The 21,511-nt window shown below is 47.9% G+C and overlaps 1 protein-coding gene across 7 annotated transcripts in view; it reads left to right on the top strand.

Moving 5' to 3' along the window:
* EPB41 (erythrocyte membrane protein band 4.1) overlaps nt 1-21,511 on the top strand; it is a 100,488-nt gene that overhangs the window by 39,586 nt on the left and 39,391 nt on the right. For 6 of the 7 annotated variants that reach the window (XM_075722040.1, XM_075722038.1, XM_075722037.1 and 3 more), the window contains 6 exons: nt 7,535-8,006; nt 10,386-10,616; nt 13,055-13,159; nt 16,733-16,775; nt 18,834-18,909; nt 19,394-19,612. In XM_075722040.1, the coding sequence (XP_075578155.1) occupies nt 7,542-8,006; nt 10,386-10,616; nt 13,055-13,159; nt 16,733-16,775; nt 18,834-18,909; nt 19,394-19,612 (1,139 nt within the window). In that variant the 5' untranslated portion in view covers nt 7,535-7,541. Of the gene's footprint in view, nt 1-7,534; nt 8,007-10,385; nt 10,617-13,054; nt 13,160-16,732; nt 16,776-18,833; nt 18,910-19,393; nt 19,613-21,511 lie in introns of those variants that run through there. The other variant, XM_075722041.1, reaches the window with a different exon arrangement.

Raw genomic sequence — 21,511 nt, 5'->3', positions numbered from 1 at the left:
TCTAATTATAGCTTTGGGTTGCAAACAACCAAAGGGAAAACAACAAAAGCAAAAAGCGCTTTACCCCTGTACTTGAAAAAACTGTAAGGAAGGAAAATGAGCCCTGTTATGTTAAACCTTGAGTGTAAATGAGGCACTGTGTGAGTAAACACATCTGTGTTTAGGCAGGGGGGAAAAAAAAAACCCAACCCTTATGAATAATGCATGGAAAAAATCCTCCTGTTCAGTTGATTGAGATCTATTGCTTATTTGTGTTTAATTGTTGCTTTAGACAGCAGTGTGCTGCTGGAGGAAGGAGGCTGTTGTTGGGTGTGGCGCTGGCGTTACCCTCCGTTCTGCTGTTGCAGCCACCCGAGGTATTCCTTGAGTGCAAAGTCGGGAGCGGGTGCGATGGCGTGACCTGCTGGGACGAAGCCCGCGCGTCCTTGGCTTTGTTCACTCGTGACGAAGTACCGCTCGCTCACGGCGCTCTTGCGAGCGTGCGGGCTGCGCCGTTCCCGCTGCTTTTATTTGCACGGCTTTTTGGCGCCCGCCTCACTTTGTGCGTGCTGGGCTGACCGCACTCCCTGCCTCTGAGGAAGGCCGGTGGACGGAGCAGCCCGCCGGGATGCTCTCTGCAGAGCGCGGGTGCCGGAGCTGCCTGCGGGGTGGGGACGGGTGCCGGGGGTCCCTTCCTTCCTCCGCCAAGTTGGGCAGACACTGGCTCCTTCTGCGAAGGAGGCTTTCGGTGCGACTGCCGCCCGCGGGGCTGAGCTCGCTGTTCCCTCCGGGGGGGGTTTCGTGCGGTCGGGCGGTTTGGGGAGTTGTTTCTGCGGAGGGAAAGCTTTGGCAGGCGCCGTGCAGTCGAGGCGAAATGTTGTTGTTTCTGCTCTGGCCTCTGTTGAAGCAGGGGAGGGGAGCCCCGAGAGTCGCTTCTACTGCTCGCTGTGGGACAGGAAGCAACGCTTATATTAAACCCATGGTTTTCTTAGTCTTTGCAGCAAACTACTGATCTGCTTCTGCGTGGCAGCAGGAGAAGGGATAGCCTGTGAGGAGCTTTATTTTGCTGGCAGCCTGGGGCGTGCGCCGTCGCTCTATTCGGGGTCCAACTGCTCCAAGTTCAAGTGCGTTTTCTTAACGTGTCCCACATGGGCAGGCTTTCCAAACCCATTGCTGTAGACAAGGCTCCAGTGACAAGTACGTGTTTTCATTTAAATTTCAGTGCTTTACTGATGAGCAAAGCCCGTGAATTCCTGCGTGAGGAATTCTGTAGCATCCAGGAGGATTTCTGAGGATACATGGGAGGAGCTCCCGGCTCCCTTCGGTTGTAATGCACTTACTGCTCCATTTAGTCAGGTCATTTTATAAGCCCAGTCTTCAATTTGACATAAATGATTTGCTTTCAGCAGATGGTGAGCTACTATTTTTTGCCCTCATTTAAATAGGAAAGCTGTACGACACCAGAAGATGAAAGAGGGGCACGGTGCTGCCGACATACAGTAGATTACGAGGGCTGGTCTAGTGAGAATTAAATCCGGGCGGTTGTAATGTGCCATCTGTGTTGTGTTGGGTGGTTTATTTTTCCCCCGTTGGATGAGGCTCCTGAAGTCTCCCATTACCCTCCGGGTAAGGCAGCGTTGCCGGCTGAGCAACAGCATCCCTTTTGTTCAGGACCCAAAGTACCGGCACAAAAAGACGATGCACATTAATGCTAACAGTGGTTATAAAATGCCAGTGCTCATTATTCCTCTAATAAAATATATTATAAATTTTGAAAGGTTCTAGTGCTTTACAGTATTTTGAAGTTATTTGAATTTCTTATTGAGAGGTTTATTTTGATGCATTTGAATTTATTTTGTTTCAACCCCCCCCCAAAACCAGTTCTCTGCTATGTTTTTCTACCTGTAGTAAAAATCATGAGTAGAATACGTTACTCGAACACACGCGTGGGACGAGTCCTGCTTGTGGTGGTTGCAGTTTCCTCCTCTCCCACCCACAGACGCAGCTTTGTTGCACATGCACCAGGTCTTGAAAAAACTGAATTTTCAGCCTGTGCTATCTATTTCAGAGCAATGTTCTGTGTAGTTAGTTTCCCTGGTGAATTGTGTGCTTTTCACACATATTATGAAATGGGAAGGAACGCATTTTTAAAAAAACCCACGCTGTTGCTGAAACTATTTGATTCTTGCCTATTTTTAGCAGAAGTTTCTCTCTTGTCGTCGCCTCCAGCTCTTGCTGGAGCGGTAGCGTTCGGCGAAGCCGCGCATTTTTGGGTAGGAAGGTCAAGACAGTTTGTTCTAGCAGCGTGATCACCATTATCTGGAGTTGGGCATCGCTGCGCAACGGGTTTTGTTTCTGAGAAATGAACCTTCCCGGTGGACAGTCCTCCTCCTTCTCTCTCTGAAAGACTAAACCACTGGGAATTAAGTGATGGCGCGAGCCATAAATCGTATTTCCAGGCTTGGGAGCAGGGATAAGTTAGATTTTACTATTACTACGCTTATTTGTGTGCCTAAATAGGAGAGACTGGAGCACGCTGACAGGTAGGAGACGGTGATAGTAGGCGTATCGAAATATTAGGGTTTCTTTGAGCCTCTGTAACTTGTCACGAAACAGCCCAAAGGAGCAGCATCGTTATTTCCAGAGGACTAACGCACCGTCACTTAATGACAACCTTCCGGGAGCACAGGCGCAGAGAGTGGCTAATTCGGCATCCTCCAGGCCTGAAGGCTTTCTCAACAGGGAGCCATTGGGATCTGTTGAGCCACTTTAAAATCCGGATTTTAGAGAAATTGTTGTGCGTGTGTGCAGGCTGGAAAAGGGGAATGGTTTGACTTGGAGGGTGGTTGTCTTTCGACGTCTGCAAGAGCAGAGCTTGTGCAATGGTGTGGGATTGAAACCGAGTTTTGCTGTCCTCTGCTCGCCAGATATTAATTAGCGTTGGGTCAATGAATCCATGGACGTTAGGAACAGGGTGAGCAATGAGCCATTATACTCCTTTTAAGCCTCAAGTCTATTTTGTTTAAAGGATTTTGATGCAGGAAAGTAGGGTGAGTGTATGGGTGACAATGAGTCTGCAGAGGCGTTGCGTGCTCCCTACAGCCATGTCCTTGGATAGAAACGGGGGTGACCCCTGAGACTGGAGGGGGCTCGGGATATTTGGGTGGCTGGGGGCTCTGCTGTGCAGGGGACGGCAGGTTCCTAAGGTGCCCGTGTAGCCGTTTGCTTTGACGTTTGGTGTTCGGAGATGCTGGTACCGTTTAAGAAGAGGTGTGCGGGGCTCCCTCTTCATCATCGCAGCACTGATGTTCCCGGGAGTGCTGTGGGACACCGGGAGGTCCAGGTCCTCTTCCGGGGGCTGCCGTGGCGCAGGTGAAGGGGGATGCTGTCGGTGGGGGGTGCGGGTCTCCTCGGGGGGGGCCGAGCCTCTTTGTCTTCTCCCCGCAGGCTGCTCTGCGTGTGTTTAATTACCTTTTCTTCAGATTGCTTCCTGTTGCTAAAGGCGTCTTGTCTGGAGGAGGTTGTTCTTAAACTTAAAAATGTTTAAATATAAATACATACGTGAACTCTTTTCTGATGAGATTTTTACTCTGAAATCTCTATGTGGGATCATATCTAAGTTTTGCTGTGATTTGCTTATTTCCGTAGCGTTAAACGCCTTCTCTACACTAGACTTGTGAAGAGCCTGCCTTTTACAGGCTGTCTGGCACCAAACCCTCATCCTTTACCAAAAAAATCTCCAAATCCAGCATTTGCAAGTGTGGCAGCTCAGAGCAGGAGGTGAGCGGCGCTGCTTGGGTGCTCCTCCAAGAGCAGAGCGTCCTCCTCCAGCGTCCAGGGAGCTCCCGAGGCACCTGCGGGCTCTGCAGAATTGCCTGGTGGAATAGCAATGGGAGAAAACTTAATTAAAAAACAAAAAAAAACAAGCCACTTGTGGTTTGGCTGTGGGCAGTGCTTTCTCCAAATAACGAGTTGAAGAGCAGTGCAGTAGGAACCTCACTCTTCATGTCAGCTCTGCTGTGAGCTGGGTTGGAAACAAAATGCTACTTAGCAAACATCTCTGTGCAGCAAAGGTGCTTTTTTTTTTTAAATAGTACGGCCTCTTGGTTATGTTGCTTGCTTACAAATCTCTTCGCTTTCGGTTGAGAGCTTAGGGGAAACCATTTCTGAACATAAAAGTCCAAAGGGAGGGAACCAGCCATGAGCCCATGCCGGGGCCGAGCATGCTTGGGTCTTGCAGCACGATGTTTGTCCGCACCCAGTGAGTTACTGGTGCTGGCTGCCGCTGTGCAATGCTTACTGGGCAGGGCCAGGAAGGGAAGGGCTCGTACGTGCCCATCTCCGTATCCCCGGCGCCGCCGAGGGGCCCCGGCCGAGCTGCGAGGTGGTTCCGGGGGATGGTGGAAAGATGCGGAGACGTTTGCTCGTCGCCAGCGAGACCCACCTTCCCACACCAGGAAAGGTCTGCCACTGCGCCTTTGAAATCCAAACAAGTAAACGTTTCTTGTTCCAGAAATGTTGGTATTTAAAGAGAAAAACTACTTCCAGAGGAAATGTTTGTTTGTAGACTGTCGCTCTTGTTTACTGCGGCTGATAAGAGCTGCTCTTCAGCTGTGCCCTCCCTGCAGTCCTCATTTCAAGAGCTTCAATTCTTTTTATTTTTAAGAGCAACGTGCTTCCAATGTGTGTTTAGATAATGATTCTTACAAATGTATTTATTCAAAACAAACACAGTAGGAAGCAACTACAAAGCGGACTGCTTTGGCAGCTGGTGCAAAAGAGAGCTTGCTATTTCCGTGTGCTCGTGGTGGGACAGTCTTGCAGCGCATCCGTACTGCTCCGTGCGTGCCGGGGCATCAGGAGCTTCGCCCTGGGAGGTGGCCATGGCGAGTCCGTCCTGCATGATGGGCTCGGGGTGATGCGCGTTCGGCTGAACGTAGCTTGTTGCCTCCTGCACCTCCTTGTAGCATCTCTAGGAGTGTTTGGAGCGGTGTTGATAGCGTGAATTGGCCGCATGGTGGCTGGGCTGTCTCTGCAGACAGAGCCGCGTGTCGCTAACGGGGCCAGCAGCATCCACGCACGCTAGCAAGGGATCACGGGCGGAACAGAAACTGCAGTAAGAGCTGCAGGAGCAAGTCACCGGGCACTGCATCCGCAAACCGATCGCAGCCCTGTGGCCACCCACCATGAGTGCACAGCCCCTTCAAAACCTCTCCTGAACCAAATTGCAGATGTTTCTGGTTCAGGGGAGAAGGAAATTCAGCGTTGCAGATTTTTTTTGCTTCTCCCCTGAAGTGAGCGGCAGGCGCGAAGCTTCCCCCTCCTCGAGGGTGGTGGTGGGAGCCAGCAGGATGCTGCGTGAATCCGCTGTAGCCGTTCATTTAACTTGGGTTTTACAGCTTTCTCGCAGAGCCTGTTCTGTGATAATTTTGCAAAAACAAACTCCTGCAAGACTTCTGGGGAAACGAGGTGACATAATGCCCAACTCGGCAGCGTTTTGGAGCATCACCCTTGCGTGCTCTTGCTGCCTTGGTTGGGCTATGCCAGGCTGTCCTGCCTTCTCCTGTGCAAAGCACTGGAGGAGGAGAACCGATGCAGTGTGGTTTTCTGCACATCTGTGTCTCCGTCTAGCTCGGAGCCTTGACACATCTGGGTTTCGGCACCTTCTTTGCCTTGCCACGTCCCTGGTGCATCAGGTGCCCGCAGATGGCCGTGCAGGCTGTCTGCTTGGGTGCCCATTTTCTCCGTGCAGGTAGAAAGCTGCTGTTTCAGTGGCCTCCAACTCTCCGTTGGGTTTGGAGAAACCCAGCGCAGCTCACCGAGGGGAGATGGTGTGCAGGGCATGAGGCTTCAAACCTGGCTTCTGCAGGAGACCAGGCTAAAATGGGCCCTGCAGCTCATCCCCGCAGCTGGCTGGTGGGGCTAAGTCCGAGTGAAGAGGCTTCAGAGAGTTCAGAGAGCCTGTCCCACATCTGGCGCAGCTCTGAATCGCTCCGATGGGAGCACAGACCCTCTGGGTCACCATCCCTGCTTTTACAGAAGACCTCCCTGCAAAAAAAATCCCCAAAAACCTAAAATTGAAACCAAAACAAACCTGGTCAACCCAGGAAATTTGCATTGCTGGGGGAACAAATTCAGTGAAGGTCTCTAATGCTGCTTTGTTTTAACCACAGCTTTAAGAATAATATTAAGCTTTTGCATTAAATGAAGGGAAGAGACCTTTGGAAAGGTAGGAGGGCTTTTCTCTTTCAGGCACACTGGTTATTTTGGCAATCAGGATGAGTTAAACTAAAATTGTTGAATGCAATAATATGTAGGAGGGTGACGTCTTGAAATGTGTCTTAATTTTAAGTATGTATTTTGAACAAACGTTTGTATGCCGAGGCTTGGGCTGGTGGGATTGAAAGGCATATTGGATTATATGCTATTTGCTCTGCGTAAGCGGTGGCAGTTTATTGCTGCAGATACATGTGATGCAACGCGCAAAGATTAGTTCTATCCTCTCTAAAGCATGATTATTTTGGGTCCTCTTTATACCTTAAATAGATATTCTTCTCATGTGATTTCCATCTTTTTGTGTCAACAGCCCAGGCTAAAGTTGAAATAAACATTGCATCAGCTTAATACCACAGGCTCTGAAGAAATCTGCTCTCTGTTGTGGGGATTGTTTGGAAGCCTTTTCATTTTACATTTTTCCAGTGTGCAATGCAAAGATCTCGTGAACCCTGAAGCCTGCTCTGTTTTGCTGAACCTTTCTTGTGCAGATCAATGTAGTTGATCAGCACCGATGAGTCCCATCTGGAGCAGAGCATCAGTGTGCTTCATCATGTTAAAATATCCCCCTTTTCAGTTCACGGTGAGAATTTGTGGCCTCTTTCAGGGACATTTAGAAGTGAGCAGCTATTAAAATTTGTTGCAGCCGTGCAATTTTTGACTCTCAAGTAGGTGATTTCTCCTTCCAGTTGCAATTGCGGAGAGGGATGCGGTAACACGGCAACCCACCGCAGGCCGTCTGGGGTTTTGGCAAGGTGTGGTGGGAGGAAGGTTGCCTGGTCATGTGCGTGTCCTCATACGGCTGGACTCGATGATCGTAAAGGTCTTTTCCAACCTAAATGATTCTGTAATTCTCATCTGCTCTGCTCCCACAGCCAGAGGGCAACAGGGACTTGGAGGAAGAGAGGACCTCAGGACAGCCCTGTGGGGCAAGATCTCCTGCCATCTCCTCCCCTTTCCCTAATCTTGTTTCCATTTTTTAATCATTTGCTCTTGTCAGGCTGCAGACTTGGTGCCAGGGCATTTAGCAGTTCGGAGTCAGCGTCATCCAAATGGTGGAAGACGAATGAGCAAATGTCGATAGAGATGTTTGTATCAAAGCAAACCTTAAAAAATGAATGATTCGCTTGCTCTTAATGACGTTGTAGGCTGGAGTTGGCAGGACAGGGTGGTGTGACTGGGGAACGTGGTGTGTCTGTGCTCGTGGCTTGGTTTGAATAGCTTAATGCAGACTTAAATATTGGGAAGATCTTAACTAAGACCTTTCGCACCTCTCTTACAGCATCATCATGACAACAGAGAAGAGTCTAGCAGCGGATGCTGACAATTCGGAGCAGCAGCAAGCCAAAGAGGAGGAAGGAGCTGCTGAAACACAACAGCAAGAGGCTTCCCTAGAAGAAGAAGGGGCTCAGCAGACGTCGGAGGGACAGCCTGCAGCGGGGCAGAAGCAGAACGCCTCCAACGGCGATACGCCCCCGCACGAGGAGCAGAGCAAGAAGGAGCGCCGCACCTCCGAGGGCCGGGGTCTCTCCCGCCTCTTCTCATCCTTTCTCAGGAGGCCCAAGTCTCAGGTGTCCGAAGAGGACAAAGACACTGATGCTCCTAAAGAGGCGGAAGGTGACCAGAAAGACCCGGGATTAGGAGCAAGCCCTGATGAAGACATCCTGGTGAAAGCCCCAATTGCAGCTCCTGAGCCTGAGCTCAAAACCGATCCGTCGCTAGATCTTCATTCCTTAAGCAGTGCAGAAACACAGGTAAAACACCCTGCTCCACGTGGCATGCTCCCTTCTGTGCTTGAAAACATGTCTTTTCAGCCAAAACTATAAAAACTTCATATCCTAGGATGGTAAGCTCTATCAGAAAAACTCATGAGATGCTGCAAAGGCTATTGTCAGCTCCCTGCGTTGCATCGCTTACTTCCCACTCTTGCATTCTTGTATCAGACTGTCCTGCAAAGTACCGGCTCCTGAAATTGTGCTCACACTTCACAGCATAAATTAAAACGCCCCATGCTACCTCTTTACTCTGCTGAGGCATGGGACGTCACATCAGAACTAGGGTTCCAATTCATAATTCATGACAGAGTGGTTGCTCGTTGGGATGTCCTTGGTGTGTGCAGGATAAAGGCAGGTCAGTGGTGTGAGGTGGGGATTGCAAGAGGACGTGGATTTGGGAAAGGGTTTCTTCAAGGAGCACAAGCGTGGCATTTCAGGACTTGGTCATCTGTTCAGTCGGGGCTGGTGCTGAGCCTGCCAAATACAAATATTTTCTGCTTATGCATCATGCAGACAGGGATTTCTGCACAGCACGTGGGCTGAGCCCAGCTCCCTAGTAGCCATCTGATGTCTGCTCTTTACAGCCAGGGTCATTTTTCATGCAAAATTTAAAGTTTTTAAAGCATGGTAGAAACTGAGGCAGAGACACCCACAAGGAGACATTCACAAAGCTGCAGCTGGTTATTGATTTGGGGGTATTGGATGCCCTCTCTTACTGCTTGGGTAATTGCAGCTCCGCCGTTATTAGTGCGGCTGCCCGGAGATAAAGAAAGGCGGGTGCCCCTTCTCCTGAGATGGGGCTTTCTTACAGCCCAACCAGCCCGTGTGTGCTGCTGGAGTCATAGCACATTCGTGGTAAAATCTGGATTACTTACCCTGCTGCCTTATGTTTTGAATGGGCTCCAGAGAGCTGCTACATATCTGCAAACGCTGACTTCTGGAGCAATGCTTTACAAGTTAGAGCATTGCCAACTGTAGGCAGTAATTGTAAATCCAGCTCCTTAAAATTACAAAGCTGTAGAGCAGGTAGTAGGTAACGCCTTTTTCTTCCGTTTCCCAAATTTCTGAGCCTGTGAAAACCATGGGATGATCTCTGCTCGTGTTTTATACCTCTGAGGGTTGCGATAAGCAGAATGGGGAGGAGGTGGAAATTTTTGTGCAATTTCAGCCCAGAAATTGTGTCTTCAAGACGAAACGCATGATTTCTTTCTCTGCTTAACTTTGATTTGCTGCTTCTGAGCGCATGTGAGTGTGCACCCACAGCCTTCCTTCACAATGTGCTGTTCGTTTCAGACGAAGCATTTGTGCTTTTTTTTTTTTAGTTCTTATTTTAGATCAACATCAGTGGCTTTTTGAACTGTGACACTCGACAGATATTTCTGCTGTGAAAGCATTTGCGAGGTGCTGCCTGTTTGATAAATGCTGACCGACGGGCATTACGAGCTTTGACTGATTCCCTGCTCCCGATTGTCCCGGCCCTGCTGGAACAGAAGTCAGCAGCTTCTGGGCATTATTCAGTTTTTAAATACCTCCCTGCACTTGTGCCTGGGTGTGATTTCATGAGATGTGATGGGCTGAAAAGACAGGGTTTTGCTCTTCCTCTGCTGCGGCTGCGTGCTCCTGCAGCATCGAGTCACTTCCAGCACTTGTCAGAGCCTGCCATGAACTCATTTAACCCGCTGAAATGGCAGTAGAAAAAAAAAATCAAACCCAGCTTCCTTCCTCCTCCTGTCCCCAAACTGTATCTCTTTCTGCTATTTTAGTGAATTAAACTGTCTCGCAAAGTGCTTCAGTAGGCAAGGGGAGAGTGGTATGAAGGCTGCCTTCCCTTTCTGGTGGCAGAGGGCTGCTTGGTCAGCTCAGACGGACGTGAAATCTCAGCACTGATCCCCCCTTTTAATACCACTGCTGCCATACCTAGAGCTCAGCGCACTGGAGCAAAGCCCAGCGCCCCGGGCGGCAGTGAGAGCATGGGGGCATGTGCAGTGGGTGCAGTGGGTGTCTTGCCTACGAGGGGAAAAACTTACGAGCCCAAAAGGTGCTGTCATTAAGACCATGAAGGTTTGCGCGATGTAATCAGCCCTGATTTCTCTCATCAACCCTTTTTTCTTTCTATTTTATTACATCCTTTATTAAATGAGGACTTGAGAACGACTTGAAGGGCTTTAAAAATTAATGTCTTTACCTTGCTCATCCAAGCTGCTGCTCCAGGTCCTGGGTTACACATTTAAGTCAGATAACTAATTCTGGGGTGAGATCCCAGCCCTACAGTGCACCTACGCGGTGCTTGTTTCATGGGACCTTTTTTTTTTTGCTTGACACGTCTAAATTGCAACTTGGGTGATGTGGGGTTTTCAGCCTGCGCAGGAGGAGAGGAGGGACGACCAGGAGCTGGACAGCAGAGACCTCGGGGGCAAGGAAGGAGGGGAAGCGAAGGAAGAGCGCGCCAAGCCAGAGCCGAAACAAGAGACTCCAGAGACCAAAGCAGACAAGGATTTGAAAGCTGCCCAGAAAGCAGTAAAAAGACACAGAAACATGTACTGCAAAGTTGTCTTGCTGGATGACACCATTTTTGAGTGTGCTGTGGATGTAAGTACTTTTGGGGTTGGTTTGTGCTTCTCCTCTTTTCCTTCTCCCTTCTTCTCCCCTTGAAAAATCACCACAAACACTATTCAGTAGGGGCCTAATTTGCTGTCAGTGAATGACATGACAGGCTTTACTGCAGAACACTCTCGCTGTAAGTTATAACAACTTATTTAGTGTGTTGTAAAAATCTCTGGGTGCCTAGGAATCTTTCCCCCCTCCCACCCCCCAATTGTTCTACAATTTTGAGGGTGCCTTGCTTTGTAAAGGTGGGAGGAGGTTTTAAAAAAAAAAAAGTTATCTTTCTTTGCTGTTCATCTTCTCTCTCATTTGTATCCCAGGCTAGAGTTTAGGTTTTTGTGTTAGGTTGGGATTGTCTAAATATCTTCTGCCCCTTTCCTTTGAATAAAATGGGTTGTCAAGTTGATTTGTGCTTTTCTGTTCACCCAAGGTCCATTTGCCTATCAGGTTGCTGGATAACGTAACTCCTGGAGCTTGGATGTAAAGAAAAACATGCTGTGTTTAGCCTGCAGTTGACTATATTTGCTGTAAACAATTTAAAATTATTACATTGACTTACAGCACTGCAAACCCTTTCATCTGAGAGCTTTTCTTCTGCTTTATTTTGTGCATTCTCTCACAGGGCCGTCTTGCTGTCAGGGCAATAAAAAGCTCTCAGAAATCCCTATTTCAGTATTGAAGCACTTGTCCAGAATATTAATAATCCGGTACTTACCACTCAAGCATACTTCCATCAGCTTGTTTTTCCCCAGTCCCGCTGGCTAAATGGGCCAGGAGAGGGTATCTGGGCACAGGGCTCTTGTGAAGCAGTTACCTTGGGTGATCCCAGGCAAGTAGGTCAGCGCCAGCCCTTTGTGTCGCGGTGTCGCTGCTCTTACTACCCGGGATCAGCTCAGAGCATCACCGCCCCGATCGCCTTCCCCACCTGCAGCCAGCCTTTGCTGGGGATTTTGCGTGCAGCCCCCGAAAAGAAGCTGTTCCCCGAAATGTTGGTGGCAGCATCTCTGCCGGCGTCAGCTTGCTGTGGCTTTGTGCAGGAGTTTGCTGTGGCAGTGCCTTCGAATGCCAGCAGGCTGCACGGCCACTGGTGCTGGGAGAGCTGGTGGTGTGGTTGGTCCTGACTTGAGCAGGGTGTTAGAAGTCTCTTTCTGTAGGTCCAGAAAGTGGTGGTGGGCACTGCGGAGAGGATTAGGAGGGGCTGCTGTGTCGGTGTGACCCTCTTGACTTGACAAGTACCCTTGGCTTTAATGCCAGTACAATCCTACTCTTGCATTTTGAGAATTTATTAAGACTTAATTGGGAAGGAATTGCAAAGGTGTAGGAAAAGACCAGCACAAATGCCTTTATCCAAGAGGAGTAAGTGCTTTCCTGCATCCTTTCCCATTGAGAGCCATGGAAGGTTTTTAATTCCTCTATGTCTTTAAGTGCCAATTGCTTGAGAACTATCCAGGCTAACACATGGACTGTGTTACCTATAAAGTCGTAACGTATGCACTAAGGACGTTACAGCTGAAGGACTGGAATAAAACAAGGCTATGGTCTTGGATCAGTTGCCATGCAAATATGGCTAAAAGGAGAGGTGCGAGCACAAGCGACGCGTTAGTAAGGCATTTTGCCTCACTGGAACTGCACTTTCTTTTTAGCAAAGCCTCCAATAGGATTGGCTGCTTCTGGTTATCATAGTTTTGTGCCTCAGGGATGCTTTCCTTCATGCTTTTGAACTAAAAGGGTATCTGTTCCTCGGGCCAGTTCAATTCTGCAGGATTTGGGAAAAAAAAAAAAGAGAATATAGGAGTGCTCAAAGTAAGTTTCTGGAAGCAAGAAGTTGTGTGCTAAGCAGCTTTTGGTGCATAAGGCAAAACTGGAGAAGCTGGGTTTCGTCAGCAGATCGGGCTGATGAAAAGGCAACGGAAACAATGGTCTTTGGTTCTCGGACGCTGTTTCTTTTGTGACCCTGCTGAGCCAGGTTGTCCCCAAAATGGGGGACCGTAGCAGTGGGTTGTAGCGTACCATACAGTTTCATACCCTGTGTTGAACATCTTTTGATGACAGCCTGGAGCTGGGAGATACCAGTGCAATAGATGTACTTTGGGAGGGAAAATCCATAAAAATCCTCGGTGTTCATTGAGTTGTGTTGAGAAGCTCAGCTTTGGGGGGGCTTCAGACACGGAGCTGGTGGTAGCAGAGAGACCTGCTGCGGTTCCCATTGCTTCTCTGGTTTGAATTTTTTGCCTGATGCCCTTTTCTATAAGGGGTGGTTGCTCAGAAACAGCCAGGAGATCTGATTTTGAGCTACTCAGGACTTTTTCCCCGTCTTGATAGTGTACGGTGTGGTTTGCTTATGTTCCCTTTCTCCCCTCTCCTGGGAACGAGGGCAGGCAAAACCCAGCCCATCCTACAGAATTTCTTTTCTCTATTTGCAGAAACATGCCAAGGGGCAGGACCTACTTAAAAAAGTCTGCGACCACCTCAATCTCCTGGAAGAAGACTACTTTGGTTTGGCCATATGGGACACACCGACCTCCAGGGTAAGCAGCTGCTGTGGCATGGTGTTCTGCACCTGGGTGGGCTCGGCTCTTTCAAAGGATCGTCTTCCCTGGGGAGGAGGTGGTGCATAAGCTCTTCTTAAAATTCCTTTTGGTGTCCTCCCCAAAAAAGGACTAAGAGGGTATCACAGAGGCAGAAATTGTGAATAAATGACTACAGGAGTGTGGATTTTAGTAAAAAAGCTACGTGAACTTGTGTCTTCACCTGGAGAAAATTCATTGTATTAGTTTACTGCAAAATGATGCCATTAATTTGTAAAGCTACAGCTCAAGAAGTTAGGGGAAGATAAGGTTTTTCTCACTGTAGAAAAGCAGCAGGACTTTTTATTGTGATTTTAGGAATAGCTTAACTACTCTTAGGCTGTAGAAGATGAGCCTGAATGTCACCACACTGCAGGGGAACTTCACAATCCTGGAGCCTGTGTCACGCACCAAAGGCGTAAGGCTGAGCAGTCAGCAGGAGTAAAAGCTGGCTGCCCTGGTGCTGGTGTCACTCTTTGCAAGGTTTGGTTGGAGCCATCCAGAGCAGTTTGGAGTCGAGGCTTTGCCCTGCGAAAAAACACACGTGACTCTTCATACCAAAACTCTTACTCATATGGCTTCAGTTTAAGGTCTTTGTTTGGTTAGACTCAAGCAGTGTCTTATCTTTTAAACCCTTGGTTACACTTTAACTCAAGCAATTACTCAAGCTCTGTTTTATGAAGCTAGCCAAAAGTGTGCTAAATTGAAATCAAGCACCCACTTTGATGTCCTTTAGACCAGTTACGTTGGTCCACTTTCTGACTATTCCCATGCTTCACCTACAGCAGTCACTTATGGGCCAGGTTACTCTGGCTGACAGACATTTGTCATTAAATACTTCATAACTGCAAGTGTGAATTTTTAATACACAGGCAAAAGAACACCCCATCGCTATTTGAGGCAGGCAGAGCTCTGTCTTGGGTTTGTTTTGCTGTCTCTGGTGTCTTGCTATTTTCTTGTACGTGAAATCTGCTTCCATGTATATAGCCTGGATTTTTTACTCGAGGAATTTGTTGTGCTTGCAGAGGGAGGGATAGCTGTACTTTTAGATCCAATTAAGAGCAAAAAGAGTTTAGCTGGAGCAGCTCAACTTCTCATACTTGTGCTGTGGGTAGCTCACTGCTGCATCTCCCAGACCCCTGGGATTTGCTCTTCTCACGTTCAGGAGCGCTGGCGTCGATTCTTCCTAAAGCAAAAGCATGCACCTCCCTCCCCACCAGCCGACATGGGCGAAGGGGCTGTGCAGCTTTTTAACTGGAGGGACCTAAACCAGACAGTTTTGTCAGATTTATGTCCCAGAGCTGGGAGCTGAGGAAGGTAAAGCTGCTGTGCATGAGTCTAGCTCCAGTGCAGAGTAAGCTGCTTGGAAGTCTGGTTTGCTCTGATGGGGGAAAACACCATTTTTAGGTTTTTTTGGGGAATCTTTCTGGTTATGTTTCATTGAACTTCGAAATCTGAAGCTCCATCTCTCTCTTGCTGTAACTTCAAACAAGGCCTGAGACTGAGTTACTGATTCACAGGTAGAAATGGTCTTAGTAGGAAACCAACAGATGAGCTGCTGCACCTCACCCGCAGCTGTGCGGAGCAGGCGGAGATGCCCGTTTGTATTCCTGGACAGGGAAGGGTTAGGATCATAGAATCATTGAATCGTTTAGGTTGGAAAAGACCTTGAAGATCATCCAGTCCAACCATTAACCCACACTACCAAGTCCACACTAAACCAATCAAGGGTAGACCAGACTAAACCATGTCCCAAAGTGCCACCTCTGCCCGTTTTTTGAACACCTCCAGGGATGGGGACTCCACCACCTCTCTGGGCAGCCTGTTCCAATGCTTGACTACCCTTTCCGTGAAGAAATTTTTCCTCATATCCAATCTAAACCTCCCCTGATGCAGCTTGAGGCCATTTCCTCTCATCCTATCATTTACTACTTGGGAGAAGAGACCAACACCCACCTCACTACCCCCTCCTTTCAGGGAGTTGTAGAGCGATCAGGTCTCCCCTCATCCTCCTCTTCTCCAGGCTGAGCACCCCCAGCTCCCTCAGCCGCTCCTCACAGCACTCGTGCTCCAGACCCTTCCCCAGCTGTGGTTGTATGCGGGATTTTCCACCTTGGTGTTTAGGGAATAAACGTTCCTGGGGATGGGTGTTTTCCCACATGGGAATAGCGGAGGGTGACAGTGGGAACAGGAGATTGTGACAGTGGATAGAGCAGCTGGTCAACACCAAGGAGCTTGCTGCTGGTGCTGCTCTGAAAGGGAGGATTGTTTCCCACTGATTCATGGCACAGGGTGGATGAAAGTGCCGTTAATTGCTGTACGCGCCCTGCCCGATCCATTGTCTGCTGGATCAGGCAGGGCGAGTGCCGGGGATGCATGACTGCACCGCGGGCTCGGCTGCCCGAAACCCAGCGCTACCGCTGCAGTAACGAGCAGTCGTGGCACCGGCGTGGACGCAGAGATGCTCTGCTTAAAACGGTGGCCCTAAAAAGACAGCGAGTGGCATGTCTACCTTCCAAATGGATTTCGTATCCCCAGTTTTATAGGTTAGAGGAGCAAGCATATGAAAAGATAAGATTAAATGTAAGTATCACTGTCTCCCTGCCATGAAGTTACGTGTCCTTCTGGTCAAGACAGATTAGCTTGGGGGATTCAATAAGTTAATTCCTTTACCTCGGGAGACCTGGACATCCAAATCCTGCTCAGGGCTCATGAAAATGAAGAAGGTGGTTTAACGTAGACTCTTCAGGAGGGCTGCTAGCGCCGCGCCGTCGCCTTCAGCGGGGCAGACCCTGACCTCTGCAAAGGGAAAGGCTCAGCCTTGACGTGCCGGGAGTTGCTCAGACCATGCTGGCAAAAGCAGGAGTTGTTTTTTGAGGCTTACGTTGCACCACCATCCCACAAAACCCCAAATTACAGAGGGTGGGGAAAAAAGGATATATTTCTAAATTTGTAGCTGAGATAATTACTAGAAACTTGAGTCATACTTAAAAGATACAAAGTTTAGGTCACGCTCCCGTAAAATATTCCAGCCTTCCCCAGCGATTGGATATTTTCACTCTTATTTCAGTGATTAGGTCATTAAAAACCATAGCTAATTATAGAAAGTCTTGGCAATCTTTGTTCTGAATAGGGTAAGCATGGAGACAGGGTGCCTAAAATGAAGGCAAACATCCTATTTGCCTATTTGCAAAGGTGCTGGAGAAAAAAAAATGTGTTGCACAATTGCCCCTTGTAGCTGGATGCGGTTGCAACCGTAGCTGCTGCTATGTGCTTGCAGCCCTAATGTGCTGCTGCTTTTTTTTCCTCCTGTTCCTCGTGCCTCCCCTGTGACTACCTGGTGGGTGAAAGGTTGGAAATGCACCCACCGAGACCACAGACTGGAGTAAAAGTTGTGAAAAATGCACCGTCTCTCCAGTTTCCATGGCTGCGTTCGTGTCATGTTGTCTTTTTGCCGTCTTTTTAGCGAATTGCAGTTTTCTGTGGTGTTTCTGGAACGTCTGTTAAACTGTGAATGTTTTTATCCTCTTACAGACGTGGCTGGATCCTGCCAAAGAAATAAAAAAACAGGTTCATGGTAAGTAGATCGAATTTGTCATACGGGTGTGTGTGGTTTCTCCCCTTTCCCTAAATAAGTGTGGCTTTGGCAGGCAATCCAGGGGGCCCAAGGATGGGTGCGGGTTTGAGTGAGGGTGTCTGGCAGGGATCAGCACAAGTTCAAGCAGCCTGTGCATCCTCTCTCTTCTTCTTAAGTACTTAATGATGCTCTAGATTTAGGAAAATGTGTCATTTCCTTGGGAAAACATCACTCGGGGTGTGTTCGCCCCATGCAAACCCACGCTGTCCTTACTGCCATGCGATGCTGAAATGGGAGATCTGCTTCCTGTTGGAGGATGGGAAAAGAGGTGTCAGTGGGAACCGTTTGAATCTCAAGCGAGATTGGGAGAGCCTGAGCAAAACTGCATGCTGTAGCAAGGTTTTATGGACTCTGAGGCTGTTTTGGGGTCCAAATAGGGGGTACTGGCATGATAAATGGCTTGAGTAGTATCAGGGCAAATGCCAGATGCTCTCCAAAATTGTATTTTAAGGTCTGCCAGCACTGGATTAGTTCAAGAGGAGGGCAGCGTCCAATAAATTTTAGAGGCTTTTGTTTTCTCTCAGGAGCAAGTCTGACTGCTTCGAAAGTGAAATACTGTTTTACAAAAGTGAAATACTGTTTTACGGAAGTGAAATACAGTTTTACGTATGCTTTTGGTGGGGGGTGCAGAACAAAGTGTGTCATTAAGTACAGATTAGGAGGGAAACGCTGCAGGGCTGTGAGGTGGGAACAGCTCCTGCTCTCACCAGCTTCTCTTTGAATCGACAGCAGGATGTGTGTAAAGGGCACGAGCTGCTCTGCCGTGCAGGTAAAATTCAGCTCGTAAGAGTAATGAGCAACCAGCTGTGGAATCTGGTCCCCTGAGATGAGTTAAATGGCAAATTATTTGAGTTTACTGGAATAATGTTGAACGTACATATGAGTTACGTGTACACCAATGTGTTGTACGTATGTAGGGAGTCGGTCTCTGCGTCCTCCTTGCAATACGTAGGAAACCTCTGCTAGCTGAAACGTCGTCTTGGAATAACTTGTTTTGAGCTGGGTCTAGTGAAAACAACATGCCTTGTGTTTAATCCCAGTTATGGTGTTGCATAAGAAGTAAATCCATGAATGTTACGTCCCCCCCCTCCTCCCTGTTTGAGATTGCGATAAATCTCCGAGCAAGTCAAGCGCAGGGGTGTCTTCTCTTTCTGAAATAAATATTATTTTGAACTAGTGTTAAAGGGCACGACAGGGGGGAGTTGTAACTATGAAAATTACTTTGAGTGCTTAGTGGGATGGTCAGGACTATTTTCTGCAAGTAAACGTGATTATTTTTATAAAGAAAAATAGAGTAGCCCCTTCAGCTGTGTCACCTAGACTGTCCATACCACATATAATGCCAATTCTACGTGTGATTATGTGGATTCTCACTCCAGTTAATGCCTGTAACAGTGCTGCTGTATGAGGTTTGCAACAAGCTGTATTAAAGCATTTAGGTCTGGACTTGTAAAGCTCTTCCTGTCTGGGTCCTCACTGTTTCTTCCAGAGATTGATGCTCACGTTGTGCCGAGTTTAAACTGCGGGCTGACCGCCTGACCGCAGTGCATTAGGCTGCTGAGTGAATTAGCACATCTGCTCCTTACGAGAAATTTGAAAATTGGGTCGAGTGATAAAACAATACTAATTCATTAACATATGGCACACGCCTGACCTCTCTTCATGAATCTTTTTTTTTCAATCAGTGAAAAAATATGTAATTGAGCCTCTTAGCAATGAATTTAATTTTTCCCACAAGTTGTGCTTTATTCACGTGGATTTGCCTGCCCTGCTTTGTTTTGTCCTGCTTCTATCTTAGCTCTTGTAAATGAAATCGTATCTTACACCATCTGCTAAGCAGCAGCGCTGTGCGAGCGAGCAGTATTAGAATCGGTGTTACGATCCGCCGGCCGTATTTTGAAGATCAGACTGGATATCCCCAGCTTTTTTGTAACGACTGACTATCATGAAGCTGTTTTGGTGTGTTTCTTTTTCTCAACCTCTTCTCTGTAATTGCAGGAGGGCCGTGGGATTTTACCTTCAACGTCAAGTTTTATCCACCAGATCCTGCGCAGCTGACAGAGGACATCACCAGGTGAAGTACCTGGGAACCTTGCTACCAGCCAGGGAGTTCACTCAGCAAAGCAGTGAATACTGAATAGAAATTTTTAATATTTGGGTTTTATTCCACCCCTCAGCAAGGCAATCAGATGTCTTAACGGTTTGGAGGGATTTTTGTTTGTTTTTAGTGGATGTGTGGGATGCACCATCTCTTCACCAAAGTCCACATGTGTAAAGCAGCATCATTTATAATCCTGGCACGTGTGTTTTTGTGTAGAAAAGTACATTTTTATTTAAAAACAAGAATTTCTGATCGTAAGTGTCCTCTACTCCCTTTGCAGAGTAAAGTCCTCCTGTCCTCCACGCTGTTTACTGTGGGAATATTACCCCATAACTAAAAATACAGGTGGAAGCATCATGCTGCATTTATCAGTGGCATAAAAAAAAGATTCTGTTTGATCCTTAGGTTTCTCTATGCTCTCTGTAAATAGTATTTTGCTTCCCCCACTCCTCCCCAGGTATTACTTGTGTCTTCAGCTTAGACAAGACATCGTTACAGGGCGGCTGCCCTGTTCCTTTGCGACTTTGGCTCTGCTGGGTTCGTACACGGTCCAGTCCGAGCTGGGAGACTACGATCCCGATCTACACAGCCCAGATTACATCAGTGAATTTAAATTGGCCCCAAACCAGACAAAAGAGCTCGAAGAGAAGGTGGTGGAGCTTCATAAAACATACAGGTAAGGTGCGGCGGCTGGAGGACTTGTTTGTGCACAGCGGCATGAAATAATGGAAATAATGGGGCTTTCTGGTATTTTCCCCACCTCTGTTGTATGCTTTTGGTTTCCTGCTGCACCATTTTTTATATGTTGGCAACAGAAGCTTTAGCAGTAAGGTGTGAATTTTCAGCTACTGAGAACTTTGGCTGCTGAGAACATCAGCTGTTTAAAAACGTTCTAATACTTTATAACAAAATCTTTCTAGAAGCTGGAATTCTTTTTTCCTGCGTGAAGAAGAAATTATGTTTTTAGAAAGCACATGCAAAGTCTTGCAGTTGTTTATTAACATGTGCTCTTTTTCAACAGGATAGCTGTGAAAGTGGGTTTTATTTCATGTGAAACTACAAAGTTTCCCTGTTTTAATCTTGCCCTTTGTCTTTTTTTCCTATTTGCTTTGGGATTTATGTAATTTTTGGATTGCAGTCTGGTTGGAGCAGATCTCTTTGTGTATACGCTGTAGCCTACAGCATGTTTGGGGTTTTCTGCTGCCACATTTAATGAGCAACACTTTCTAACGTGGAAATATTCCAGATGATGTGGGAGGTGTAAAGCTGCAGTTAGGCTGTCCTCGTGTTTCCCAGCACAGCCATCACCTGGGCAGACGTGTCTTCTTCAGGTAGGGTTGAAGGACTCCTGGGAGTCCCCCTGGTACCAGATTAAAGGGTCACAGCAACCAAACCTCTTCCTCATCTTATTTTGAGCTTATTTTCATAGATGCTTGTCCTGGTTTCGGTGGGCTAAACCACTACGGTGCTCTTGAGTGCTTGGATTGCAGAAGCTGTGCGGAGCTGTGTGCTCGCCAGTGCAGAGGGCTGGCGTGGAGAGCAGCTGGCCGGCAGCTTCTGCACCCTCCCAGAGATACCTTTGGGTTTTCGGGGCAAAGAAAAAGCCCCTAAAACCACTTGGTGACACCGAGGCCCTCGACTGGCAGCCTCTTGACCTGTGAAAAGCTGCTGGATGACGCAGTAATAATGAGAACAGAGCAAAGACAAGACCTTCTCGCAGGCAGATGGGAACTAATAACCTGAGTGTGGTAGGGAAGGGCGGACGTGTGCCCCCGGCTGTGACCAAAGCTACAATTAACACCTCGCTCAACCCCGCAAATCAATACTTTAAATTGATTCCCCTCCATTTGCACTGAGAGGAGAGGAAATGAGGGAAAATAAGTCCGGGGCCACTGACAAGCTTCATGACTTGAAGTCAAAGGCCGTTAGCTGTGCTGGAAGCGGCAGATCACGTTGCCAAATTATTCATGGCTTCACTAGAAGGATACTTCAAGGTATAGGACTTAGTTATATTTAATCTGCTCGTGCATGCAGGAGGGAGAAAGCAATATGCACCCGTTTAATTTCTGGTCTGTGTTCTGTGAACATTAAACTGTCAGAGGGTTTTCAGTGGGGACACTCTGCTAAACCATGCTCCGTCTCCGGCTACTTTACTTGCAAAGCGCAAGGCACGTGTCGGAGATGGCGAGTGCTCCTGGGTCTTTCCTAGAGGATTGTCCTTACAGTCGTCTTTGCCCTGTCTCCCACCGCTAAAACCTCTATTTGCATGGCACGCAAGATGTATGCGAGCGCTCAGTAAGAGAGACATCAACGCAGGGGACAAAATGAAGTGTATACAGCCGAACGCTCTCCCAGCAGAGCTGTTAGATGTACCTCGTACACCAGAAACTTATTAACTAGGGCACTTCAATAACGTTGATAATAGCCTCCATTACCAGGATGTTTCTGTTAAGCAAAGTTGTGTGCTGTTGCCCCTCCCGCGGGCAGGGTACCATCTGTTCCCAGAAAACCTCTCATTCATCTGGTCTGCCCCAGTAGGAATCGCTGCCGAGTGGTCTCAGCTGTCCTTGCGTTC

Source organism: Pelecanus crispus, chromosome 16 (assembly GCF_030463565.1).
Source record: "Pelecanus crispus isolate bPelCri1 chromosome 16, bPelCri1.pri, whole genome shotgun sequence".
Lineage (NCBI taxonomy): Eukaryota > Metazoa > Chordata > Aves > Pelecaniformes > Pelecanidae > Pelecanus > Pelecanus crispus.
The sequence above is the reverse complement of the archived record's forward strand: the minus strand, read 5'-3'. Positions and strand labels throughout refer to the sequence as shown.